Here is a 25,504-nt window from a genome sequence, read left to right as displayed (position 1 = left end):
GCTGGCCCTGGGCTGAGGGCAGATGGAGGTTAGTCCCCACAGCCAGCAGCCAGTGGGCTGGGGAGTGGAGGGAGCCAGGCTGGGGCTAGCTGGGGTCACTGGGCCTCCTCCTACTCCTTCCAGCTCCACCCCTCCTCCCCGGCCCTCCTCCTGGGACTGCAGGGCTGACCGGGGCCTCGCCCCTCTGGCCCAGCCTCCCTCCTGACAGCTGTAAAATGCAGGTGCTGGTGGTGAGACCACAGCTAGACGAACAGCCTCTGGTGTACAGGCGGTGCTCAACAAATGAGTGCTAGAAATATGTCTGGCTTAGAAGCCGGTCCTTGCCTGTCTGAGGGGGAAGCAGCCTCTGATCGCTCAGTCAGCCTCGCACTAAACCTCCCCCAGGACCACGGAGGGCAGGGAGGTGGGTCGGACTTCGCCAAGAGGAGCTCAAGGCAAAAGCTGGGCCTGAGGGGAGTCCCACCAGTGGCGAGGCTGGGCCCAGCTGGGGAAGCTGAGGGCCCCTGCAGAGAGGGCCTGCCTACTCAGACCCACAGACACACCCCGCCAGCCCCCGAGAAGCCCCTGTTGGGCACCGAGGCCTTCCCAGCTTGGACGAGGGGCTCCAAATCCAGAGCTTCCTCCCTGGTCCTCCCCAACTCCTGCTCCTGTGCCCACCCCAGACACAGGCTCAGGCTCCCACGGCAAATGAAGCTTTATTACCACACACAGACTTCTCTGCTCCCTGTGGGCCACCTCGGCTCCTCAGAGAAGCCTGCTTGCTGCCTTGGCTTGGAAGCAAACAAGCCAGGGCCAGGAGAGCGGGGGTGTGGAGGGGCCTGGGGGAGGGAGGCCCAAAGAGACCCCCACCCCAGGTTTCCCTGAGCAGTGCCCAGCCCCAGGGCCTTGGGGGCTGGCTTGTGTTGGGGGAGGGGGCTCATCCTGACCCTCCCCTGGGGCCCCCAGGCATGTAGTGGGAGGGGTATCCCACGGAGCCCCCTCAGCCCACGATGCCCTCAACGTAACAAGGAACAGAAAGACGAGCTGTACACGCGCACGTGCGCGTACACACACAGCGGCCCACACGTGCTACAAGCTGACAGTCAGCAGTCCAGGCCAATGGACACCAGCAGGTCCTCCAGTGCCCGCAGCCGCTGCTGCGCCTCCTCAATGGCGCTGTAGGTCTGCACCGTGCTGGCCACGTGGAAGCGGATGTCGTCCACCAGCGGGATGGAGTCCGTCTCCTGCCGGGCAGCCACGGCCGCCGCCTCCTCCCGCACGGCCTCCACGAAGTCCTCCCGCTCCACCAGCTGTGGACAGGCCAGCTCAGAGCACGCCTGCCGCCCGCCCTCAGCCTGCCCCGCCCACCACGGCTCCCGCGGGCCCACCTTCTCGATGACCTTGGCCATGTACTCAGTGCACTGGTCCTCGAGGCGCGCCAAGCGGAACAGCTTGGCCACGCGCCACACACCCACCACGCTGTCCTCGTCCAGCAGCTGGGCCAGGCTGCGGCCACACAGCCGCTTCAGGCCTGGCAACAGGTACATGTCGGCCACGCTCAGCACATCATAGGCCGCCTCGGGGGGCAGCTGCAGTGAAAGAAGGGGTGAGGGAGGGTGTGCCCCGAGGTCACCAAGGCCACTCAGGGTCCCGGCCGCAAGGCTGGGTGGAGGCTGCAGGCAGGGCAGGAGCTCCCACCCATGCCTCGGGGTGGAGGGTGGTGGTGGTGGTGGTGCAGATTGCTGCAGGCATTGTGGGACCAGAGAGCCTGGAGGAGACTGGGGTTCCCAGGCCTCAGGCAGGCTTGCAGGCCTGATGCAGGCAGGGCCTTAGCAGGGTAAAGAGACTGAGCTATGAATCACCCAGACCCGTGTTCTGAAATTCTGTTGGGACCCTAGGCAAGTCACTTCACCTCTGTGTGCCTGTTTCCTCCTCTCTGGGAGGTGCAACCAGGCCTGTCTCAAAAGGCTGTCGTCGGAAACAGAAGATGGGAATGGGGGCGCTACATGAGCCAAGCACAAGGCTAACATCACAGCCCAGCTTGTCCCCTGTGCCTTCTTCCTGACCAGAGGCCATATGTCCCAGCCTGCGTTGCTGGCAAGTACGGCCACTAAGTGAGTTCTCTCCAGAGCCAAAGGAGAACTGGTGTGTGTGGCCTCCACCTGGCCTAGGACAAAAGAAACTGCTTGCCTCGTCTTCCTCAGCTTCCTAAGCGTGAGTCAGCCTGTAGCCCGACCTCCAGATGCAGAGGAGAATACCACCTCAGGTGCTGTGGACCAGGTCCGGGCCGCTCTGTATTTTGTCACGAAGTGCCAGTGGGACACGGCCACAGTTGCTCACTCCTACCCCGGCTATGGTGCTTCTGCACGACGGCCGCGCCGAACGGCCGCGACAAAGATGCTCAGGCACATGACACCTACGCCTAGTCCTCAGAGAGGGCCTGCAGACCCCTGCCCTAGGCCACGTCACAGTGACAGATGGAGCGGGCAGCCTGGGTCCCAGTACGCCACCTGCCCTGGTGCACACACCTCAGACATGAAGGAGAAACAAACTTCTCTCTACTTTATCACAGTGGCCTTTTACACACACACACACACACACGCGCACATGCGCGCGCGCACACACACACGCGCACACACACCCCTTCGGCACTAGCTCCAGCTGCCCCATCACCCACACGTTAGGGATGCTTTGGGGCAGCTGAAGACCCAGTGAGGCAACAAGCGAACAGGAGACAGAAATCCAGAACCCTGGGCATGGGCTGCTATCCAGAAGCAGGAAGCTCAGGGCTCCCCACTATTGTGGTAATTCAGGGTTACTCTCCCTACCCTCCCACCAACTGGAGAACTCGGGGACCCCATGTGGCATGCGCTCATGATGTGGCTCCTGCCATTAATCCCTGCTCTGGAATCTACTGAGGTCCCCTCTGCCTGAAAGACAAATCCAAATGTGTCCCACACTTCCTCTCCAGCTTCCCAGAAAACCAGCCCCACGGAGCCAAACAGGACCCAGGTCCTCCCTTTAAGCCCCGTGGAGACCCGGGCTGTGGCCTTGTCCCGAATGTCATGCCCCCCAGCCCAGCGCATGCGGCCTGAGCCCCGCACCTCTGTGTGGTCGCTATAGATGTAATAGAGCACGTGCGTGAAGATGTCGGGTGAGATGCCGTGGAGAGTGATGGCCGGGAGGCCGCCTGAGGCCTCCAGCTCGTTTTCTCTGAAGTGGTCGTCCAGCAGGGCCTGGAAGTAGTCGCTGCGGCCGCAGAAGAAGGCCTGGGGGAGGCTGGGCTCAGGAAGGGCGAGGGCCAAGGCCCGGGCCCAGACAGCTGGCCAGGGACTTAAGGCAAGGGGGTGGTGGCTTGGGGGGGGAGGGACGGCACCTTGTGGCAGAGAAAGCCGCAACCTTCCACCCGAAAGCAGACATCAGGACAGCTGTTGAAGCCGTCAGGGCAAGGGAAGGGCAGCTCCCCGAGATCACCCTGGGGGATGGGAAAAAAGATACCCTCAGAGCAGGTGGGACAAGGGAGAGGGGCCAGCCCCAGTCTAAAGCCTGTTCTAGCTTGATCCCCAAGGGGTGGACTGCTGCCCCATTTGAAGATCTGAGTACAACACAAACAACAAAAGTAAAGTGGGCCCAGAAAAGGGAAGTGACCGGGGCGCCTGGGTGGCTCAGTTGGTTAAGCATCTGCCTGTGGCTTGGGTCATGGTCTCAGGTCCTGGGATCGAGCCCCGCATGGGGCTCCCTGCTCAGCAGGGGAACTTGCTTCTTCCTCTCCCTCTGTCCCTCCCACTGCTCCTGTGCTCACGCTCTCTCTCAAATAAATAAAATCTTAAAAGAGAAAGAAAGAAAAGAAAAGGGAAGTGACTGGCTCCGGGTCACACAAGGGTGAACCCAAGAGTGGGACTTGTCTACCACAGCTATGTGCACACTGGGCTCCATCCCAGAACGCCATGTGCTTACACGGAGCTCAGGGGGCAGGGCGCAGTCGGCCAGCAGGGCCATGTCCTCCCGAAGCCGGGGGTCTGCTGTGGGGGGCTCAATAGTCAGCACCTTCACACACGTGCCTGGCTTGGATGCCACTGTGGAGGGGAGAGTACAGCTTCAGGGAGCCAAGTGGGCCCCGCCAGTTCCCGCCCGATGCCCTGGACCCTAAGTCTGGACGCACCAAACTCGGACACCTTCTCGCACTTGGCCTCCAGGTCGCTGAGCAGGTCCCACAGCTGGCATTGCTTGGCCAGGCGCTCGCAGTCGCTAACGTGTTCCACACCGACGTCAAGGCGGCCTGGGTGCGGCATGGGAGGCTCAGGGCCCGAGGGGAGCCCTCCGCTGTCCCTAGCACTGGGACTCCTAGGTCTACTTGCTGCCTTGGTTTTCCCCTCAGGAGCTGCTGCCTGAGTTCTACAGGCCCCAGGACAGACAGGAAAGGGCTCAGTTTGCAGATGGGACAAGTTCTTCCTGAGCAGACACACCAGCTCATTGTCTCCCAGCCCACCCAGGAGGGAGTTGGAACCGCCCCACACTGCAGGGGTAAGTACCAGGAGGTAAAGGGAGGGCCCAAGGCTACAGCTGAGTCTGCTGCTGTACAGAAACGCCCCCCCTGCCCGCCCACCCTGGGCCCAGAGATTCACCTGTGTACAGGTACTGCAGCAGGGCCCCAAAGGCCACGGGGTTGATCTGCAAGCAGAGATAGCCAGGAGGGGAGGTCAGAGGCAGCCACCCAGCACAAGCCCCTGCTGTCCCTCTGCCCCTGGGAGGGACACACCAGTGGGTGCCTCAGGACCACGACGTTCTTGCCCTTCCATTTGGTGTCCAGCATGTTGGCAAAGTAGGCACTGCGCACGCCCAGGACGCAGCGATGTGCCCGGAAGGGCTTCCCATGCACCACAAAAACCACGTCGCTGTGGATGCCCTGCTCCAGAAGCCTGGGGAGGGGTAGGTGGAGGGGGTGTTCAGCATGCACCTTTCCCCAGTCTTACCACAGCGGCTCCCACCCCACCCTGCCGGAGAGCCCTCAGCTCCACATCACCGCCCCCCTCCACACACACCCAGCCCTGCACCCCATCTCACCGCTGCAGAAAGTCGTCATAGTAGTCCCGCCTCCTGCAGGAGGCTGTCACCTGCTTGTAATCACGCAGGGCCCGGCGGATGGGGTCGCTAAGTGCCCCATAGAGGCAGCGTTCCCCATCAAAGGTGTTGGCCTCACAGCGGGCTCCTAGGGGCAGCAGGGCTCACCAGTCAGCAGGGTCAGGAACATGCACACCACGGCTGGGAGAGGGTCTGGGGGAAATCCTCATCTCTCCCCCTGCAACCTTCCCACATGTAGGGCCCAGCCCTGGAATTTGGAGCCCCTTCCAAATACCCTGGGCCCACACCGACACTAGCATCTTCTCTGCCAGGGCCTAGGTACACAGGCACATCTGGGTACCACAGACTACAAACAAAGCAGGCTCAGAGACTGCCCTGTTCTATGCCCTGGAGACAGAGCCATAAACAGACAAATACCTGTGCTGACTAAATTGATTCTCTAGTGGGGCAGTCGCCAATAAACAGGTTAATAAATGTCAGGTGCTATGAAGCAAAAGAAAGCAAAGCAAATGGTAACAGTGGTTGTGACTGCCACATAGAGACCACGGAAGGTCCCTGGGTCCATGACAACATGCAGAGACCTGAATGGAATGAGGAAGTCGGCCGTGCAAAGATCTGAGAAAGGGCAGTCTAAATGGAAAGAAGATCAAGTGCAAAGGCCCTGAGGTAGAAGCAAACTTGGAGTGCCCAAGTGCTGGAGCACCGGAGAGGCCAGTGTGGCTGAAGAGTGAGCACATGGGGGAGCCAAAGGAGGTGAGGCCAGAGGGGGAAGAGCAGGTCACTTAGAAGCACAAAGACTGGCAAGTCACTCTAGTTTTACGCTAAATGCAACGGGAAGTCTTTGGAGTACTTTAAGCCTATCAGACTTAGGAGACCCACTGGGATGCATTATGGAGAACAGATTGTAGGTGGGGCAAAAGGGGCAGTCAGGAGACCAGAGGAGGCTGGCTTTGGGGCCAGGGAGAGATGCTGTAATTGGGCTGGGTGGTGGCAGTGGAGATGGGGAAGTGGACAAGGCAGAAAATAGGTTCTAAAAGCAGAACCAGCAGGACTTGCTGATTGGGTATGTGCAGGGGTGACGCAAGGACAGGACTCGAGGGCGTCTGCAAATGCAAACCACACACACACACACACACACACACACACAGCCCCGGCCCCTTCTCTCACCGTTGGCCAGAAGGTAGAGTACTAGCTCCTCGTGCCCACACAGGCAGGCATAGTACCTGAGGGAGGGAAACAAGGAGCACAGGAGGCAGCCGAGAGGCCTGAGAGCCCCCCGCCCCACCCCTGCCGGCCCGGCACTCACAAGGGGGTGCTGTCCCACTTGTCCCGCACATTCACCTCCACGTCCCGCTGCTCCAGCAGGTACCTAGGGTGGGGGGGGGCAGAGTCTGAGTCAGGACAGGCTCCCTGTCTGTGAGGAAACCCACAGGATGGGGAAGGAAAGAAAACATCCCTTTTGGCTGAGGGAAGTCTCCCCCAGGCGAGGGCAGGTGACAGGCAGATCAAAGCAGGAAAGGCGTTCGAAGCCAAGGGACCAGCACCAGGCAGACGAGCTGTAGAGACGGGAACTCATAAGGCAAACGCTGAGCCTCAGAAGTGGACCCCAGAGCGGAGGAGGCCAAGATTCTGGCCTGAAGGCGTTTGGGGGAGAGGAGGTGGTGATGCGCATCTGTTCTGTTAGGGCCCGCTGGCTGCTTGGGCCAGCAGACCGGACGGGGGGACTGGAGGTAGGGAGACCAAGGACAAGGCTGCTGCAGGTGTCCTGGTGGTGCGAAAGCGGGAAGAGAGGCGAACGGACTCTAGAAGGCAGAAGGCAGGAGACACGGTAGCTGATGGCACGTGGGAGGCAAGGGGGGCGGTCATCACGGATGGTGATGAAGCCATCACTGAGGGCAGGAAGCCTGGGAGAGATGTCCAAGTTGGGCCAGGAGTGCTCTTGAGCGGCACTCAGCTTTGGGGGTTATCAGCTAACTCCTAGGTGACATCTGATGCTGGGGAGGGACCAGGGACGCCGTGGGAGTCAGGAAGCCTGGGACCAGCCCAAGGGAGCTAGTAGTGGGTCAGATACAGGTAATAGGGAGGGAAGGGCCCACGAAGTGAGATGCCCCACATCCCAAATAGGCACCCGTCACTCCCTGTTCTACGGCGATTTCAGCGCCAGATTTGCTTCAACTGCATTTAGGAGTTTCCAAATCCCGGGGGATCAGAGGTTGCTTCTGGGTCCTAGGTGTTTGGAGTCCCAGGCCCGACCCGGGGTCTGACCTCCCGGTCGCGAGCGCTCAGAGGACGACCCTCCTCTCCGCCCACTTCTCCGCGGCTCCGCGTAGCAGTCCTCTCCTCTGAGAAGCCCTCCTGGACCCCAGGGAGCAAAACACCCCCACCACTCCATCTTGGCGCACCCCGGCTGGGAAAGCTGCCTCGGCCGCCTGCTTGGGCGCCCAAGCGCTCTCGTGGGACGGTCTGTGGTGGGTCCGGCGCCAGGACTGCGGCGGCGCACGGGCGTGCTCCTGTCCACTGCACGCGCCGGGGCCGGCGGCGCCCCGAGGGCGCCCCTCCCACCCCGCCCCCGCCCCGGGGGCTGCGGGGTCCTCACCGCACTCGGCCCACATCCCCTTTTCTGCAGCTGGCGAAGAGGTCGCTGGTGTCCATGGTGCGGGCGGCTCGGACCTCTGGCCGAACGAACCCAGGCAGCAGTGGCGGCGGCGGCGCGCCCCGGCCGGATGTAAACACACGCGGCCCCGCCCCGCTCCGCAGCGGCGCCTGGCGCCCGGAGGACCTACCCGGGCCGCGCCGCCCCGCCCCCTGCGCGCCCGCCCCTGCCCCGCCCCGCCCCGCCCCGCCCCAGAGCAAGAACGAGTCCGGCAGGCAAACGGGTTGGGCCCGGCGCGGTCTCCGGGCGGCTTTAATGGGGGTCCCAGGGCGTGGCCGGGGAAGCGGGGCAGTTCCGGGACCGGCCTTTCGGGGCGTCAGGTGGAAATGGGGAGGGCTGTGCCGAGACTGTTCCGTGAGTCGGTGGGAAGCGGGAGGACCCCGCACCGAGGGCCGGGCTGCGGGAGAGCGGCCGGGGCCGAAAGGGGAGGGGAGGCGCGGCTGTCCGCTCCGGGTCCGCCCCGCTCGTCCCGGCGCAGCCCCAACGGGGCGAGGGCACGGTCGCGGGGTCACAGCGGGCCAGAGCTGCCGGCGGGCGGGCGCCCTCACAGGTGCGTGTCCTCCTCGAACACGTCCGAGTCCTCGGGGTCCCGCTTGCCCCCCATGAGCGCGCTCCAGCCCCCCGGGCCGTTGACGGCCCCGCCGCCATTCAGGCTGGGCTGCTTCTCCTGCATCTCCGATTGGCTGTCGCTGGCCACGTCCAGCGTGGGGTTGTCGTGGCAGCCGTTCTCTACGAAGCGCAGCTCCTCGCCGTGTGACTGCGGCGGTGGGAGAGGGCCGCTGGGCGAGCGCCCCGACCCAGGCCCCCACCTGCCCGAACAGCTCCGGGCGCACGGCACCGGAACCATTCACTGTTCCTTCCCTGGTCTGTGAAACCCTACACAGGGAACCCCCAGCGGACCCTCGATAGATGCCCATTCCCTTCTGTTCCCATAACCAAACTTCTGATGATCCTTTGCACTAAACAACCCTGACATCATCTGATCCCTCCCCACAGCCCCGCACTGCACCCCTAGCACCTATGACGGGGCTGGTGCCCTGCAGACAGGAGGCACAAACTGGGGGCTAGGCTCGGGACAAGCAGCTTCAGGCACAGACCCCCTCATCCCAGGACCATTACTGCCACCCCACCTGGCAGTGAGGACAGTGAGTCTCCCTGCTGGGTACTCTGTCCTCCACAGGCACCACCCCCAGCTCAAGCCCTCCTGCAGACGTGCCCCCATGCTCACCACATGTTTGAGCTTGGGCAGCCGGCGCTGCCAGCAGTTATAGAGCAGGCCCAGCACGATGATGATGACACAGATGGCACCGATGACCACCAGCACCACAAAGAGCGTCCCATAGTCACTGCGCACCTGGCTGGCCCGTGCCTGGCAGCTGCTTGTAGTGGAGTAGTTCTGGATGCCAATCTGGGGGTGGGAGGGGCCGGTTTCCTCAGCTGAGGTCCTGGGTGTCAGGGCTCCCCGTGGGGCTGTGGGGTTGGGGCTCAGGGACAGGGCACAGGCTTTGAGAAGAGCTGGCATACTCCTGACCTGTGCTCACCTGGGGCTCTTTCCCTGTCTCTGCCCAATCCCCATCCATTCACCCGAGAGCAGCCCCAAGCCTCTCGATCCCATGCCCCCATTCTCAACCTCTGCTCACACCCCCCCATGGCTCTGCCCTGACCGTGTCCCTGCTGGGGCAGAAGTCTGGCTCCACTACTGATTCAGGTCCCTGGAACACAACTTCCACCTTGGGCGTGGAGGTGTTCTGGCATCATTCTGACCATTGTGGGCTATACAGGATGCTGGGGACAGCCCACATCCTGGGCCACCACCAGCCTCCCAGCTTCCTCCCTTTTCCCATAAGAGTGGGTGGTCACCAATGGCATTTGGCTGGTCAGTACCCCTGCCACACTGCAAGCTGTCTTGGGTGGGCTGGTCTTCTTAAGCCTAGAGGCTGTTGTATCCATACTGGGCCAGGCAGGTGCTCTCTCCACAAATCAGCATCTCAAGCAGAGAGCAGGGAAGGGGAAGTGCCATCCTCATCAGATGACAGGTGCCAGGGTGAGGGTGCTGTCTACTAGCTCCCAGTGCAGAGACCTGGGAGCCTCCCTTTCTGCCTAGGACTCCCCTATCTGAGGCCAGGTTTCATCTCTTCCTGGGTGTCTGTGAACATCCTATTTCCAGTACTTTTCTCTATTGACTTTTTAGTTATCGAAGATCAGTTTCTCTTGCTAGGTTCACCCACCAACGAAATTGCTAAATATGCCAGAACAGGTCAGTCTGAATAGTGTCCAGCAAAGCTAGAACACCCAGGGGCCGGGAGAGGCAGGAAGTTTCTGTGGGAAAAAGATGAAGGCCAGCCCAAGTTTCCACCTGCCCACCCCCCACCACCCCGTGTTCATGAACCCAGAATTTCACAACTGGAAAGGTCCTTGGTAGCCATCCAGGCAGTAAGGCCAGCATCATGCTTAAAGGCCTGGGCTCTTAAGTCATTCAGGCCTGGTCCAAAGCCTGGCTCTGTTGCTTCCCGGCTGTGCGTTCTCGGGTGAATCACTTCCCTTCTCTGGGCTACAGCTCTCATCTTAAATAGGGCACCAACACTACTCAACCAGGTACCTTATTTAATCCTCACGAGGCCCGGGCTGGCACTGAGGGCTGAGTGAGAGAACCCAGCGCAGTCTGGCACTTAGTAAGCATTCAGTGTGCTTATCAAAAAAACCCCAAACCACCAGCACAACCACCTTTCCGCCTTGTGTGTGATAGATAAGGAGATAGGACGCACGGTCATGCACAGCTCATCTTTCCCAGCTGTGAAACACTGCAGAACCTTGGAGAAGGGAGAGGACTGATACCAGGTCACTGGGTTTCACAGTAAGGAGCTGGCATGGTGGCTGTCCTGAAGAAAGGAGGCGAGGAACCCAAGGTCCTCCCTAGCAAAGAAAGTAAAACAAGGAGCAGGAGGACCAAAGAGGAGGACCAAGGGGGTCCTTCCCCTCCCAGGCCCTGGCTCTGCTCAGCCCTACACAGGGGTGGCTGGCTGTGCAGGACAGCTTGGCCAGCCTGCTCCTCAGCCCATGTCACCAGGACTGGCCATGCAGCTGGCCAACTGGACTGAGTCAGAGGTGCTCCTCAAGATGGCAGGGCCATGCCCTGAGCCCGAGCCCTGTCCCGCCAGATGTGCCTGGTCGATGGCTTCCAGAGCATACCTATACCTGTCGTGCTTTCTCTTGTGGTTTCTGAAACTGCATCACGCTCTCCTAGCCCACCAGGCCTCTGCCCAATTCCTAGGGCAATTCCCACCTACCCACAAGACTCCCACTTACCTGTCCAGATCCCCCTCAGAGGTCCCCTTCCCTCTGAGTCCTATCCTGACCACCACCCCCTCCGGGCCCTTTCGCAAACTGTGCGGTGGTGCACACACATTCCTACGCATTCGTGCACTCGGTCTCTCCCACGGCAACTGTGTCTTAGGAGGACTGAAAGGAGGAGCTGTGCGGAGCAAGATTCTGTCTCCTGCTCCTTTGCACCACCATGCAGTCTATCTCCTACCCTCAGGGAAGGCAGCCCTGCTCCCAGAGCTCCCTGCCTTCTTACCTCCACCAGATTCCTTCGGATGTCACCCAGCATGGAAAGGACATCTTGAGTGGGCACCACCCCTGGGGGGAGACACCATCATCAGCACAGCCTTGGCCATTGGGGCGCCCCCATCTCCCTGGGACAGCTTCTGGCCTGAGCTTCCAGAGGCTTGCTTTCCCTCTCCTGACCACAAGTAGACCCCATGGTGTGTGCACTCCCCCTCTCTCCTATGCGGCCTCATTGCAAAGGAATGAGTGAATGCCTGCCATATGACAGGTGGGACACCGGGCGGTCACCCCACAGCCCCACACTGCTGCGTTCTGAACTCGCCCCCTCCGCACCCCACCAGTGTGCAGTGCCCATTGTCTCCTCTGGTGCTGAAACCATACCTCTTCCCCTCCTGGTCCCGACGTTTACACCCTCCTCCTCTTTTCCAGAAATTCAGTTCAACTCCAGTTGAACCCTACACTAGGGGCCCAACCACTACCTCTTCCTGCTATCCTAGGGTCCAAGGTCAAAGCCCTGTCTGTGTGCTTTCCTGTGGTTCTGCAGACTTCCCATGGCCCTCGGGAAACGGTGCTGGTTTAACACTGCCTCCCTGGGCCCTCCCTTCCATGTGCTGCCCCCGCTCACCCTGCTCGCCCACCAAGGTCATTAGAAGGTGCTGCTCCTTCTCGCTGGGCTTGCTCAGGGAGATGTGCCAGTCCCCATGATGGCCACTGCCATGGCGGGGCAGCACCTCCTCCACCAGGGCCAGAAGCTGCAGCCCTCGGTGCTGCCGGAACACCTCCTACAAGGACGGAAAGAGAGCCCCCCAAGCCAGTGAGGGTGAGGGCTCTACTGAGGCCCTACCTCCAGGTCTAGTCCCCACTCCAACCTCCAACCTCCAACCTCCCAGTGGCCAAACACTGGGAAAGACCATCCAGCTATTCCAGAGCGGACTGCTCTTGCAGATCTGGAGACCACCGAGAGACTCTGAGCTTGGCCTTTGGGCAGAACTGTGGGAACACCAAGACACATATCCACTGGGCATCCAGGTGCTCCTTCCAGCCTGGCCCTCTCACATAAGGAGGGTGTGGGGCCTGCCTGGGGATACTCACCGTTGAGCTTGGGGACAGATACACTCACGTGCAACAAGTCTGGGAAGTGGGTGTGCAGTGTGTGAAGGCCTACGGAAGTCTGCTGGCCGGGCCTGAGTAGTCAAGTGTACAGTGCAAGGGACGAATATACTGGGAGGTCAGGCGTGCAACAGACCAAAGATGCACACCAAACCCAGGAGCGGAGGTGGGGAGCAGTAACATGCTCACCTCTTGCCCGTCACTGCAGAGATACAGCCCAAAGCTGGGGAGTCAAGAAAGCTATCTGAGTACTCTTATGGTGGCACTGGTGACCAGAGGAACTAAAACAGATATGGTTAAAATGGTGACTCCTGGAAGCAGGGCCGGGGCAGGAGGAGGGATATAAGCAGATTTCGTTCTCATCTGACACTCTCTTGTACTGTTTAGATTTTCCCAACCTTGTGTATATATGATTATGTAATTTAAAAAAACAAGAACAAGAGTCAGGTACTGGCCAGGAACTCAGTGAGTGGCAGAAACCCAGGCAGGCCACCGACCTACTCCCATCACGGAAGAGACCCTCCACTGGCCCTGCGGCTGCTCCCCACCCCCAGGCTCCTCTCCAGCAGCCTTCTCCCTTCTGCAACCAGGAAATCACTGACCCCTGTTCCTGGTCTCCAAATCTTCCAGCAATGCACCTATCCCCGCTGTTGAGCTTTCTCTTGAGTGCCCTGCCTTAGAGCTTTGAGCCAGGGCTGCCTGCAAGATCCAGGCATCTCATCAGATCATGTGGGGCCCTGACATTCCTATCTCCTTTCTGGTAGAGCCCAAGCTAGCGAGGCTTCCTGGTCATCATCCCAACCTAAAGGCCACCAAGGGGGCTCAAGTTCCTTGTTACCATGGCAAGTGCCAGGTGCAAGCTCGAGCCTTGGCATTCACTGGCTGAACAGAAAGCCAACTCGGTTCTGAATTTGGGAGAAAACTGGTACCTGGAGATAGCCACGTGCAGCTAGGAAAGCCCTGTTCCCAAAATAGTTCTTACCGTTTTCATGTGCACATGTGTGCATATGTGTGTAGGGCTGGGGTACACACCTGCATCTGCCTGAGCAGCAGGCACTGTACCCAGCAGCCTCCCTGCTTACAAAAGAAGCACATTCCCACCACAGGCAATGCCTCCCCCCATGCCACAGGCCTGTGATCCCCCATGTGTGCAGACCCCACATTCTCTGGGTCAAGATGTCTGCCTGGCTTAGGCCCACAGACCCACAATGTCCATTCTGGCAGCATCTGATGACTACATATTTCACGCCATTTATTCTGTAGATGGGAACTGAGTGTCAGTGGCCTGGGGAGAAAGCCCTGAATTTGGAATCAAATAAATCTGGGTTCAAATCCCAGTTCTGCCATTCATCAGCTCTGTGAACCTTAGCACAATACTGCACCTCTCTGAGCCTGTTTCCCCCCCTGAAGCAGGGAACTACTCCAAGGCCCAGCAACATTAGAGTGGATACATAAATGGAACACTAGACAGAAGCACAATGAACAAACTTCACTACATGCAGCCATCTAGAGGAATCTCAAAGACAGAACATTGAGGGCAAACAGCCAGACACAAAGTACTACCTACTAAATGACTATGCAAAATCAATGTATGGGGTTACAAATCAAGAAAATGGTTTCCCGTGAGGGAACAGTGTCTGGAAAGGAAAATGAGAAGGGCTTTTGGCGGTGCTGATCATGTTCCGTATCTTGATTTGGGGGCTGATTACGTCCTTTTGTGATGATCCATCAATCTGCACACTTATGATCAGTGTGCTTTTCTGGATGTACACTCTAAGTCATTAGAACTTTTCTTAAGTGCAATGCTATCTTCCCTGCTGACTCCTGGGTGGATGGTCCTTCCCTCACATCACACCATTTCTCCCACAGTCAGGGCTCCAGCTCTCCTGCTACTGTTCAAGCACCCATTTCCAACGCTGAAGTTATATGCAACTCCTCCAAGTGTCTGGTATGGTTCTTATGGCAACCAGGAAGGGACATATGACCCAGTCCATCATTTTGACTTGTGGCAATACAGCAGATAGAACTGTATGTAGAGCTTCCACCTTCTACAAACACAGAGCAACGCTGGGTGGGGCGGGGGGAAATATAGGCAGAAACAGAGGAACTCAAAGCCAGAAGAGTGAGCAGGTGCTAAAGCTGCAGCAATTCGTGGGGGTCCAGCGCCTAGAAATGGAACCCAGGAGTTGGAGACTTGGCTTTAAATGCTTACATGCTCTTGGCCCACGTGAGATGAAGAACTACAGCAGAATACCAGGATGGAGCCTGAAGCCCCAAAGAGCAGCCCTTTCAGTGAAATGGGGATTCAAAAACATTCCTGATCTCCTGGAGGAGCTGTAATGGGCTCTGCCATCTACCCGGGTCCATGGGTAGGAGAAAAAGGTTATCCAAGATCACTTAAAAATCCAGGCTTGTGCTTCACCTGGGTTTGGAGTCCAAATGGCAGTCCTTCACGATATAAAAATTCAAGCCAAGAGATTAATATGAAAGCTGACCTAGGACTCCTGGAACTCCCAAAGTTTCCCTGAAACCACTCTGTTGGAACTCTTTTACAACCTGGGTTTGAAGAGGAGATCACAATAATGAAGAACGATCCATACAAGCAAACAAGGTACAAAGCCAAACAGGAGAACTGACATCCCAGGATGTCGTGTTACTAAAACAAAAGGAAAGAGATCATGAAATCAATATACTTAAAATAATTCAGAAAATGAAGGAATAGAAACCATAATGAAAGAAGGGAACAAAATGAAGAATAAAGGGAGGGATTTGGAACCAAGGAGAAATTCTAAAAATATAAAACAGTTATCTATACTAAAGATTCAATGGATGGATCAAACAGAAGATTAGACACTGCTGAAGAGAGTTATTAATTTGGAAGCTAAAGCTAGGAAATCAATCAGAATGCATCAGAGATTGATTGATTGATTTAATATTTTGGAGAGAGAGAGAAAACATGAGCAGGGGAAGGGGCAGAGGGAGAGAGAGAATCCTCAAGCAGACTCCCCACTGAGCATGGAGCCCCACGTGGGGCTCAATCCCAGGACTCCGAAGAGCTGAAACCAAGAGTTGGATACTCAACCGACTGAGCCATCCAGGCACCCCTCATCAGAGAAATTTTAAAAAGAGAAAGCATAAAAGTGTTAAGAGACATCATAGATAGAAAAATAAGGCCCAATAAACTTCTAATGAGAATGAGAGAGAAATGGGAAATTGGTAATATCTAACAAACTGCATATGCAATCCCACTTCCAGGAATTTACTCTGAAGATACATCCCAACAGCACAAAAGTACATACACACAAGGTTATTCAATGCAGCCTTGTAAGTAACTGCAGAATACTGGAAACCACCCAAATGCCCACACAAAGGAAATTTAATGAATAATCTATAATACATACACATCATGGGGTATTATTCAGTTGTAAAATTAAAATGATTGAGAATAATCTCCATGCACTAACATAAAGTGATTTCCAGCATATACTGTTAAGCAAGAAAAGCAAAATACAAAAGAATAATGTTATGGACTGAGTATGTATCCCCCCAATAATTCATATGTTGAAGTCTAACCCCCAGTATCTCAGACTGTGACTGTATTTGGAGACAGGGTCTTTCAAGAGGCAATTAAGTTAAAATGAGGTCATTAGGGTGACCCTATCCAATCTGATGGGGTCCTTACAAGAGGAGGAGATTAAGGACACAATCAAGCACAGAGGGACAATGATGTGAAAACACAGAGGGAAGATGGCCATCTGCAAACCAAGGAGAGAGACTTCAGGAGAAATTAATCCTCCTGACACCTTGATCTTGGACTTCCAGCCTTCTAAACAGTGAGGGAATAAATTTGTTTTTAAGCTACCCAGTGTGGTACTTTGTTATGGCAGCCCTAGCAAACTAATAAAAATATAAATAGTATGCTACCCCTCCTGCAAGAAACTATCTATCTATCTGCTTATTTTTATAAAAAGAAACCCAGAAGGATAACCGGAAACTAATGAGATTGGTTACCTAGCGGGAGTGGGTGGGAATGGAGGGCAAGAGGTGATGGGGGAGAGGGGTGTTTCTTTAAGCATACATTTTTGTGTCATTTAGATACTTAGAGCCATAGTAGTGTTTTACATGCTCAAAAATACAACTAAATCAACAAGGATGAGGGGGAAAAAATCCAAAACTGAATACAAACAGAAACAAATAAACCTAACTATATCTCGAATGTGTCTCAACTTACTCTCAGATGGTTTGGAAAATGCTAAGAGCTGGTGATTCTGGCTGAAAGATACACAGGATTTCTTTGTACCAGTCTTCTGAAATTATATCAAAACAAAAAGCTACAAAAAAAAAGAACATGAGAAAATTAAAGACATTCCTTATACTAATAAGGGCTGATATAGATATATCCTTGTAGAAAGAGCTGCTAAGGGGTATATTTCAGGAAGAAGGCAATTAAATTCACAAGAAAGGAATGGGGATGTGAAAAGATGTGTAAGCAAAGAAACGAATATATTGATAAAGCAAAATAAGCACTGACTGTTAATAATAATGACTAATGCTCAACATCACTAATCATCAGAGAAATGAAAATCAAACCCATAATGAGATTCTGCCTCATACCCATTAGGATGACCACTATTAAAAAAAAAACAGAAAACAGGGGTGCCTGAGTGGCTGAGTCAGTTAAGCAGCCACCTTCAGCTCAGATCATGATCCCAGGGTCTGCTCAGTGGGGAGCCTGCTTCTCCCTCCCCCCCACCGCCCCCTCACCTCCCATACTGTCTCTCTCTCAAATAAATAAAATCTTTAAAAAACCACACACACACACACACACACACACACACACACACACACACAAAATAGAAAACAAGTGTTGGTGAGGATGTGGAGAAACTGGAACCTTTGTCCACCGCTGGTGGGAATGTGAAATGGTGTAGTCACTGTGGAAAACAATACGGATTTCTTTAAAAATCAAAAATAGAGGTACTATATGATCCAGCAATTCCACTTCTGGGTGTGTATGGGTTTTGAAATGGGGTCTCAAAGAGATACTGGTGGGCTCACGTTCATAGCAGCATTATTCACAATAGCCAAGATGGGGAAGTTACATGAATATCCACTGACGGACAAACAGATCACAAAATGTGGTCTATACATACCATGGAATATTATTCAGAATTAAAAAAGGAAGAAATTCTGACACACACTGCAACATGGATGGACCTTGAGAATGTTCTACTAAATGAAATAAGGCAGTCACAGAAGAACAAATACTGTATGATTCCACTTGTAAGACATGCAAGTAGCCAAATTCCTAGAGACAGAGAGTAGAATGGTGGTGGCTGGGGGCCTGGGAGAGTGATTAATGGGCACAGAGTGTAGTTTTGCAAGATGAAAAGTTCTGGAGATATGTTTCATAACAATGTTAACATACTCAACACCACTGTAATACCTTAAAAATGGTTAAGATGATCAATTTTTGTTAGATTTTTTTACCACGATAAAAAAAAATCCATCATGAAAAAAATAATGATTAATTAGGCGGAGGTCAAATAGTAAATGAGAAAAACTAACAAGACAAAAACAGGGAAAGCAGTGGGGCGCCTCGGTGGCTCAGTGGTTAAGCGTCTGCCTTCTGCCCAGGTCATGATCCCATAGTCCTGCGATCGAGGCCCGCGTCAGGGCTCCCTGCTCAGCGGGAAGCCTGCTTTGCCCTCTCCCACTGCTTGTGTTCCCTCTCTCACTGTGTCTCTCTCTGTCAAATAAATAAAATCTTTAAAAAAAAGGGGGGGGAAGCAGAATGAAAGCATTTTTATATATGTATGTGTTACCTGGAAAAAAGATAGACATTATCTTTAGACTTTATTGTTCAAATATGCATATACAAAATTTAAGAGTCTCAAGGACCCATACTGTGGTCTCCAAGTACCATTTCCCAATAAAAGGAATGAGGGCTTGGAGAAATGATGATTTCATGTCTGGGGGAAGGAAAGGACAAGATGAGCCCAAACACCTTATTACACCAGAAAGCAAGGAAGCTATCAAACAGTAACAGGTTGGTCAAAAAGACTTAGAAGCCAACTCAAAGAGGCTCTCACTGGCCAGAGATGGGGCATGTAAGCATCAAGAAGAATAAATAATCACTGCAACAGATTAAAATGTATCAATCATGTTTAAAAAAATCCACTTGTTTATTTATTTATAATGGGAAAAAAGAAAACAACCTCCTGGGTCACTTTTGAATGAAACACACGCACGGACTTTCACTTTTCCCCAAACCCACTAAACGAGAGTAAAGAATTTTTTCAAGGTCTAAAACCACAAAGACAAAAACAAAACAAAATGGAAGAGGAAACAAGAGCAACAAAGTCTGGGCACTGGAGGCATACGGATGAGTTAGGATTTCCTAATCTAGCAAGCCCCAAAGAGCCAAATCCTAAGCCAAAATGGGACAAGCTGAGAAGCAATCACACTTACATTGTCAAACTCCCAACTAAAATGCTCTCGAATAAGCAGCACTGGTTACCTTTGGAAGGGAGGATGAAAATGGTTCTAAAAATAGGAAAACTGTTTGAAAGGCCGTTTAAGAAGCAGCTGGATCCCTAATTCCTCTCCCCAGCACTGTAGAGCTGACAAATGTCCCTGTCCCCTGGCAGAAGACTGAAAATTGATTTTGCAAAGAGGGTAAAATAGAGGCCCTCTGACCCAGAGGACACGGGGTACAACTGTGGGAGGGGGCTCACACTCAAAGAGGGAGTAAATGAATTTATCCATGCGCACCTGCTCTAACACTGAGGCGAACAGCCCTATCCCCACCCTGGCTCCCAGAACACTGGCAACCAGCCCTTTATGCTCCCAGTAGGACAGATGTTCCTTTTTCAAAGAATCTAGTCGCCCAAGAGGAAGGACCTAAAAATGTTGACATTAAAAGCTGTCAAATAGCCCAGCCAGTCCACCCACCTGAGAAGCCACAGTTAACAAACCCCACTCCAAGCTCAAAGCTTCAACCAGCTTTTTGATGGCCCTCCTTAAATAGCTCTGAAAGAACCCACCAGACATCTGAGGAGCAAAGACATGTGAGAAAACCAAGGCCAAAACTAACAAATGAGGAAAGCAACTGTTTAAAGACTGTTTCAATATCCTCCAGGAGATAAGACATTGCACACGAGAACAAAACTATTCCTTGAAATTAAACAGAGTAGGGCAAGAATAAAAGAGCCCTTAGGAATTTAAACATGGGTTTTAGACAAGGGTGGGGGCTGGCTCTTCCCCTAGGTTAGGCTAAGCCCCTCCCCATGCCCCATGAGCTCCCTCTGCCCACACTCCGCCGGCCCACCCACTTCCATCCTTCCCTATGGTCCCCACCTAGCTCGGCACTCACACAGTCTATGTTCTCCGTCATGTTCAGAATGATGTAGTTCTTCCCGGCCAGATTGCTCCAGTCTTTGCAGATCACCTGGACAGTGAAACAAAAAGAAGGGCGACAGTTACAAAGGCACAAGGAAAGGCATCCAGAGAAAGCACAGATGGAAACCCTTTGAGAAGCCGGAAGGGGAAGGCCAGCTGCAGGTTCATGACAGCTAGATGGAAGCTGACAGCCTCTGCAAGGTGGCATCGCCAGGCTCACAAACCCAGATGTCTCCAGGGACCACAGAGAGGATGTCTTCAATGAGAGGAGGGGCCTGACAGGGCTTGCCCCAGCTACAGGCCTTCAGTGGCAACCCTGCAGGGGTTTCATGTTCCGTAGGTCAAACAAAAACAGGCCTGCAGGCCAGATGCACAGGCTGGCAATTTGGGCCTCCCTTCCCTTCTGTCCCTTCCCAGGTGTGAGCACTGGCCTGGGCATGTGTGCTGGGCAGGCGTGAGGAGGAGAGCAGAGGGCAACGCACGTACAGGGGTGGGGGTGGAGATGGGGGTGGGGGCACAGGTCAGGCAGTGGGAAGGCCCCAGGTGGCAGCAGTAGCTGTGAACAAGGCCAGGCCAGGGAAGCCGAGCTCTTCCAGGAACTTTGCATGGAAGTGTGGTGAGAACACCCATGCAGGGCGAGGAGGTGTGCATCCCAAAAGTTCTGCTGGGGTTCTACATGCTATACAGGGGCCTCCCACCCCAGCCTGGCAGACCCTCTCAGCCCCACTGTGCAGCCAGGGGATGACCAGGCTCCTTAGAGAAAGCTGCAGCCAGATGGCCTTCATGTGCCCTCACTTTACCTGAGTAGAATCCCAGGGTATTCTGGACTGGGCTTCGGCAGCCTGTCCTTCCTGGGGCTGCTGGCTCAGGTCTTCTTGCCCCAAGGTAGCAGAGGTAGGTGTCAGTTCCACATCTCGGGGGGCCACGGGGAAAGAGGCTGAGGCTCCAAGGTAAAGGGGGTCTTCATCTGGGCTCTCAGCCCCACTGGGAGCTTCTGTTTGAGGGAATGATGCCAAGGATGGCACCTCCCCTTGCTTGCCAGCCAGCCCCACAGCTCCCACAGTGGCCTCCTTGCTTGCTTCCTGAGGGGCCTCAAACTCTACTCCGTGCCCTACGGCTTGTAGCATTGCGCCCCCTGCCTCCTGGCCGATGAAGTCCTGACCCCCCAGGGTCACTGTACTTGGGGTGACTGCAGGTGGTGACAGGCTGGGCTCCATGCTGCTCCCCACCTCCACATCTGAGGAGGCCTGGTCCCCAGATTCTTCATGCCTGTGTTTGGCAGCCCCTGGCATCTGGCTGCTGCTGGTGGGAGAAAAGCTGTGGACCTGAGTTTGCACTTCTTGGGATCCGTTCACAGGCAGCAGCTCCTCTTCTTCCTCTTCTTCTTCCTTCTCTACCTCCTCCTTTTCCCTTTCCTCCTCCTCCTCTTCCTCTTCTTCCTCCTCTCCAGGAGCCATATGCCACGGTGGCTCCACCAGGTTCATCTTGGGCAAGGGGGAGGGCAGACTCAGCACCTCTTGACCCTGGCTGGTGTCTTCTATTGTACCTGCCTTCTCAGTCAAGTCTGGAAAGACGTAGTCTAAGGACAGAGACAGAAACCTCATTCGCTAGTTTCATCATCCATCACTGATCTGTTCAGTATTCACTGAGCAGATAATATAAAGCAACCATGAGACCCACAGGGGAGTCAGATTACCAGTCCTTTTGGAAAGGAGTAGGAAATAAGGCTGGATGGTGTGGGAGTGGGGGGCAGACTGTGGGGTAGACAGGGGCCAGGCTAGTCCCTGTTTCCTTCATGATGAAAAAAATGACACAAATCTGCCACTAAAATTCTATGAGTACAGGAATGTATAAAGTAGAAAGAAAGTATGTATGACCACACCCCTTGGAGATAGCCCTCGTTAACAGTCCACGATGAGAAGTTAACATCTCTATCGTTCTTATAATGCATTTGTGTTTCCTCATCTGGGGAGTTTGCCAAGACCCCAGACAACTCACTAGAAAAGGTTCCCTTTATCTCTTTCCCAATGGTTGTAATAGGAGGCCTCTTAGCAAAACCCTCGAATGAGGTCTGAGAACCTTCTGATCACAGGGACAGACGAGACACAGAGATTATGACAATTGTTCCTAAACTGTGCTCTTTTGCTGAGATTTAAGCTCTGGCTGGGAAATAAAAAATGTCAGGAGAGCTCAACAGAGTCCACTGGCTGAGCCCAGAGCCTCCCAAAATGGCCAGGGTTGCTGATGGCGGTGATAGGGGGGAATTTTATCCTCCCTGCCATTCCTGGGAATCGTATCTTGAAGTGCAGAATTTAGGAGGCCTCCTGGACAGCAGGACTTGTTCTGGCTTCTCAGTGAAGCCTAGGCCTCTTCAGGGTAACAACATAGCAAAGTCATGGGCCTGTTCTGTTGGAGATTCATTCAAAACACAGAAGCTATTTCTAGGTAGCAACTTTAATTGGCTGCCATTTGTTGCAAAATAAACATCAAAGACTGTTTCAAAATACTCTTTAGACATGAAAGAGGCAGTTTAAGGGCCTCCCTCAAAATTTCTATCAAATGGTAGAATGGCTTTTCAACTGTCAAATTCAAGTTTTAAAGGTTTAAATAAATTTCTGGGAATGTGGATAGCAGACGAGATCAAAGGACCAAATAACAGCTCAGCCAAGACAAACACTAGGAAAGATAGTGGAGAAGGGAGGCTCTCTTCCCAACAGAATTAAGGAGAAAGAACAACTATGGGAGCAGCGAGGACACAGAACATAGAACATTCAGATAATTTTTAAATTCCAGTTAGTATCTCAGAGAGACCCAAAGATATTGCATCCCTAAAATAAGAACAGGCTATGGGGCACCTGGGTGGCTCAGTCGGTTAAGTGTCTGCCTTCGGCTCAGGTCATGATCCTGGAGTCCCAGGATTGAGCCCCACATTGGGCTCCCTGCTCAGCAGAGAGTCTGCTTCTCCCTCTGCCCCTCACCCCACTCGTGTTCTCTCTCTCTCACTCTCTCTGTCTCTCATAAATAAATAAATAAATAAATAAATAAATAAATAAATAAATCTTTAAAATAAGAACAGGCTAATAAGAGAATCAAGTACACAAAAAAAGTTTGTGGAAACTGAAATTAAATTGTCAAAATATAAAAATTCAATAGAACAGCTGGAAGAAAAAAGTCAAGGAAAAGCCACCAGAGCAAAAGTAAGAGGACAAGAGAGAAAAGTTAAAAGAGTGCAAGAGGTCTAATATCTAACTAACACGATTTCCAAAAAGATAAGAACGCTTAAAATGGAGAGAATGAAGAAGCAACAAGAAGAAAATCTCCCACGCCCAGCAGCGGGAATCTTCACATTGAAAGGGTATATAATTGAGGTAAAAGATAAAAGACTCACACCTAGCCTCATTCTCATGATATTTCAGAATTCTAAGGAGCAAGATAAGACCCTAAAAACTCTCAGAGAAAAAACAGGTTAACTATAAAGTAATAATAAAGAGATAATCAAATTATCTCCAAGCTTCTAATTCATAACACTAGACTGCAGGAAGGAAATTGAAAATGTATTCAGAATTCTGGGGGAAGTGTACTTTGAAGCCAGTATTTTATACCCAACTAAACTATCATTCAAGTGTGATTACAAAATAGACATTTTCATATATACAAAGACTTGAAGGTTTTTCAATCCACGGATTCTGAGAGAAGTACTTAAGGAAGTTCTCCAAGAAACCCAAAGAAGATATGGAATCAAGAAACATGAGAGGAAGTCATGAAAATAAATCTCTAGAGGGAAGCTGTGCAATGGGCCTAGAGAATAAGCATTCAAATTAGAACACGGATCCATATGGCTCTGAGAATTATTACAAAAAGAAAAACTGACTCCCTATAAGAAAAAGTACAATTTTTAGAAGCTGAATGATCTTAGTGAAAATTGAAAACCCACTATAATATTTAAATGAATAATTAAAATATTCTTTTGTTAAGCATACTATTTTTGAGTAGAAGTGACTGGTAACATCTTCCACTCCTCATCCCCTGCACACACTCTGTAGGGAAGCTTACCTATTCCCCACACAAAGCAAACAGCCATGGTGTTCAGGGGAGAGGTATCCTCATGGAACAGAGAACACAGAATACCGCGGAGACCCACACCAGCCTCTAATACTGAGAAATCTAGTATCACCTTTATAAACATGAAAGAATGATCAAAATTCACAGGACATTAGGGGAAAGCCAGGCTCATGAAGAAGCATTAAGGAGAGAAAGCAAAGCAACCCATCTCTGAGAGAAGAGTTAATCTAGTAAACAAAGGGAACTTAGAAACCTTTCTTATTAACACCTCCAGAGAGACTCGAGGAAATTACACCCATAAAACAAGTATATAAAAGAATAAAAATATTTTACTTCAATAGAAATAAGCGCTTTTAAGTAGATCTGTTTAAAATTGAAATGCAATGCATAAAAACATAATTGAAATGGGCTGGATGGCCACTTGACAGGAAGATGATATAATAGCATGTCACATGGATGCTGGGGAAATGGACATATACAATCCCTTACAATCATGAGATCTTATGGTTAGAAGATTGTCCTGACAGCAATGTGCAAGAATTTGATGAGAGGGGATGAATGAAAGCAGAGAAAAGAGTTGCGGGCTTGCTGCAATTTCCGGGAGAGATAAACACAGGTGATGACTTTGGGAATGATGAGAGAACAGGTTCAAGAGATGACCCCAAGGTAGACTTGATACCCTGTGTGCACTGGTTGACTAACAGTAAGAAGGGGGCACTCTGGCTGACTGTGGGGGCAGCCATGCCTGTAGCAGAAATGGTCAAGTCTAGAGGCAAAGTGCATGGGAAACCCTCAAGAAGTACTTGAACTAGCCAATAGGTTCAGTAAAGCCTAGAATGTGCCAGGAATATGGTGGATGGTGGTGCACTCCACCAGAATCCCACTGAGGTAGGGGAGTTCCCAAGAGGGCAAGCCGACTAAATAATCCCTCTACTCAATGTGATGCTGACTTTCTACAAGTTGAGCTCTCTATCCCTCCAGAGATAGCCTGGCTCCCAACAGAATTCCCTCAACTAAGCTGGACAACAACAGGGGTCATGCTGTGGGTGGCGGGATCTGCAGCCAGAAGACTTAGCCACCAACTTACGTGTCTAAGTGATGGTCAGTTCCTGGGTTTCTCTGGGCTTCCGTTTTTCATAGGACAAATGGATGCTTGTATATATGAGTTCTAAGGATCTTTCTAGCACTGATACTCTGCGTTTTGGAGATAGTTCTGACAAATGTATCTTACACACCAATGGCATTAAAAACAACAACTCTTCTACTGTCCTAAATAAGAATAATATAGGATTTACGAGACCACAAACTCTGATTGCTGAGCAAGGTGATTTTATTCATCCTTACGTTCCCAGCACCTAATACAGTGCCTGCTTGACCCAGTGCAGAAAAGAGAGCAATGTGTTTTTGGTGAACCCTGCCACCTTCTGCCTCCTGAACCCAGGACCTGTCCCTTTAGGGAGAAAAAATAGCCTCCAATGGCACAGACTTCTCCTTCATTAGGCTCCCTACCTGTGATCACTCCCAGATAGCCAGCCCCTGACTCATCATTTCTGCACTCCTTTCTCAGTGAGTTCACGGATTCCCCAAGACTTTACTGCCTCTCTGCGAAAGACTCCCAAATTTACATCTCCCACCAAGCCTTCACCCTAT

General features: G+C 52.8%; 2 protein-coding genes across 3 annotated transcripts in view; both read right to left on the bottom strand.

Moving 5' to 3' along the window:
• Positions 1-676: 676 nt before the first annotated feature.
• Positions 677-7,803, bottom strand: ABTB1 (ankyrin repeat and BTB domain containing 1). 2 transcript variants are annotated; one of them, XM_028101596.2, is made up of 12 exons: positions 7,658-7,800; positions 6,368-6,430; positions 6,229-6,284; positions 5,044-5,188; positions 4,739-4,898; positions 4,605-4,650; positions 4,142-4,258; positions 3,937-4,055; positions 3,356-3,454; positions 3,084-3,248; positions 1,368-1,568; positions 677-1,289 (listed from the first exon to the last, which is right to left on the bottom strand). In XM_028101596.2, exons 1-12 carry the CDS (start codon positions 7,711-7,713, stop codon positions 1,083-1,085), a joined length of 1,434 nt encoding a protein of 477 aa, XP_027957397.1. In that variant the 5' UTR covers positions 7,714-7,800; the 3' UTR covers positions 677-1,082. The 2 variants fall into 2 exon arrangements, with proteins under 2 accessions (XP_027957397.1, XP_087883084.1); XM_088026958.1 differs by having other exon boundaries at positions 677-1,568; positions 7,658-7,803.
• A 455-nt stretch (positions 7,804-8,258) lies between these two features.
• Positions 8,259-25,504, bottom strand: part of PODXL2 (podocalyxin like 2) — a 35,094-nt gene continuing 17,848 nt past the window's right edge. The window contains exons 3-8 of the mRNA XM_028101832.2: positions 20,593-21,371; positions 19,767-19,841; positions 11,907-12,063; positions 11,292-11,353; positions 8,943-9,122; positions 8,259-8,471 (exon numbers count right to left, since the gene is read on the bottom strand). Coding sequence (XP_027957633.1) covers positions 8,259-8,471; positions 8,943-9,122; positions 11,292-11,353; positions 11,907-12,063; positions 19,767-19,841; positions 20,593-21,371 — 1,466 coding nt within the window. The remainder of the gene's footprint in view (positions 8,472-8,942; positions 9,123-11,291; positions 11,354-11,906; positions 12,064-19,766; positions 19,842-20,592; positions 21,372-25,504) is intronic.

The sequence above is a fragment of the Eumetopias jubatus genome, unplaced genomic scaffold (genome assembly GCF_037043125.1).
Source record: "Eumetopias jubatus isolate StellerSeaLion01/CBP00866 unplaced genomic scaffold, mEumJub1_p1.0 scaffold_1, whole genome shotgun sequence".
Taxonomy (NCBI): Eukaryota; Metazoa; Chordata; class Mammalia; order Carnivora; family Otariidae; genus Eumetopias; species Eumetopias jubatus.
The sequence above is the reverse complement of the archived record's forward strand: the minus strand, read 5'-3'. Positions and strand labels throughout refer to the sequence as shown.

Bases quoted from the DNA above. Each gene is read 5' to 3' on its own strand.
- ABTB1 (XM_088026958.1), bottom strand. From the start codon at position 7,713: ATGGACACCAGCGACCTCTTCGCCAGCTGCAGAAAAGGGGATGTGGGC. The intron at 5,189-6,228 runs GTGAGAGAAGGG...TGCTGCCCCTAG, and splicing joins ACTCTACCTTCTGGCCAACG to GAGCCCGCTGTGAGGCCAAC. The intron at 3,249-3,355 runs GTGCCGTCCCTC...AGCCTCCCCCAG, and splicing joins GCGGCTTTCTCTGCCACAAG to GCCTTCTTCTGCGGCCGCAG.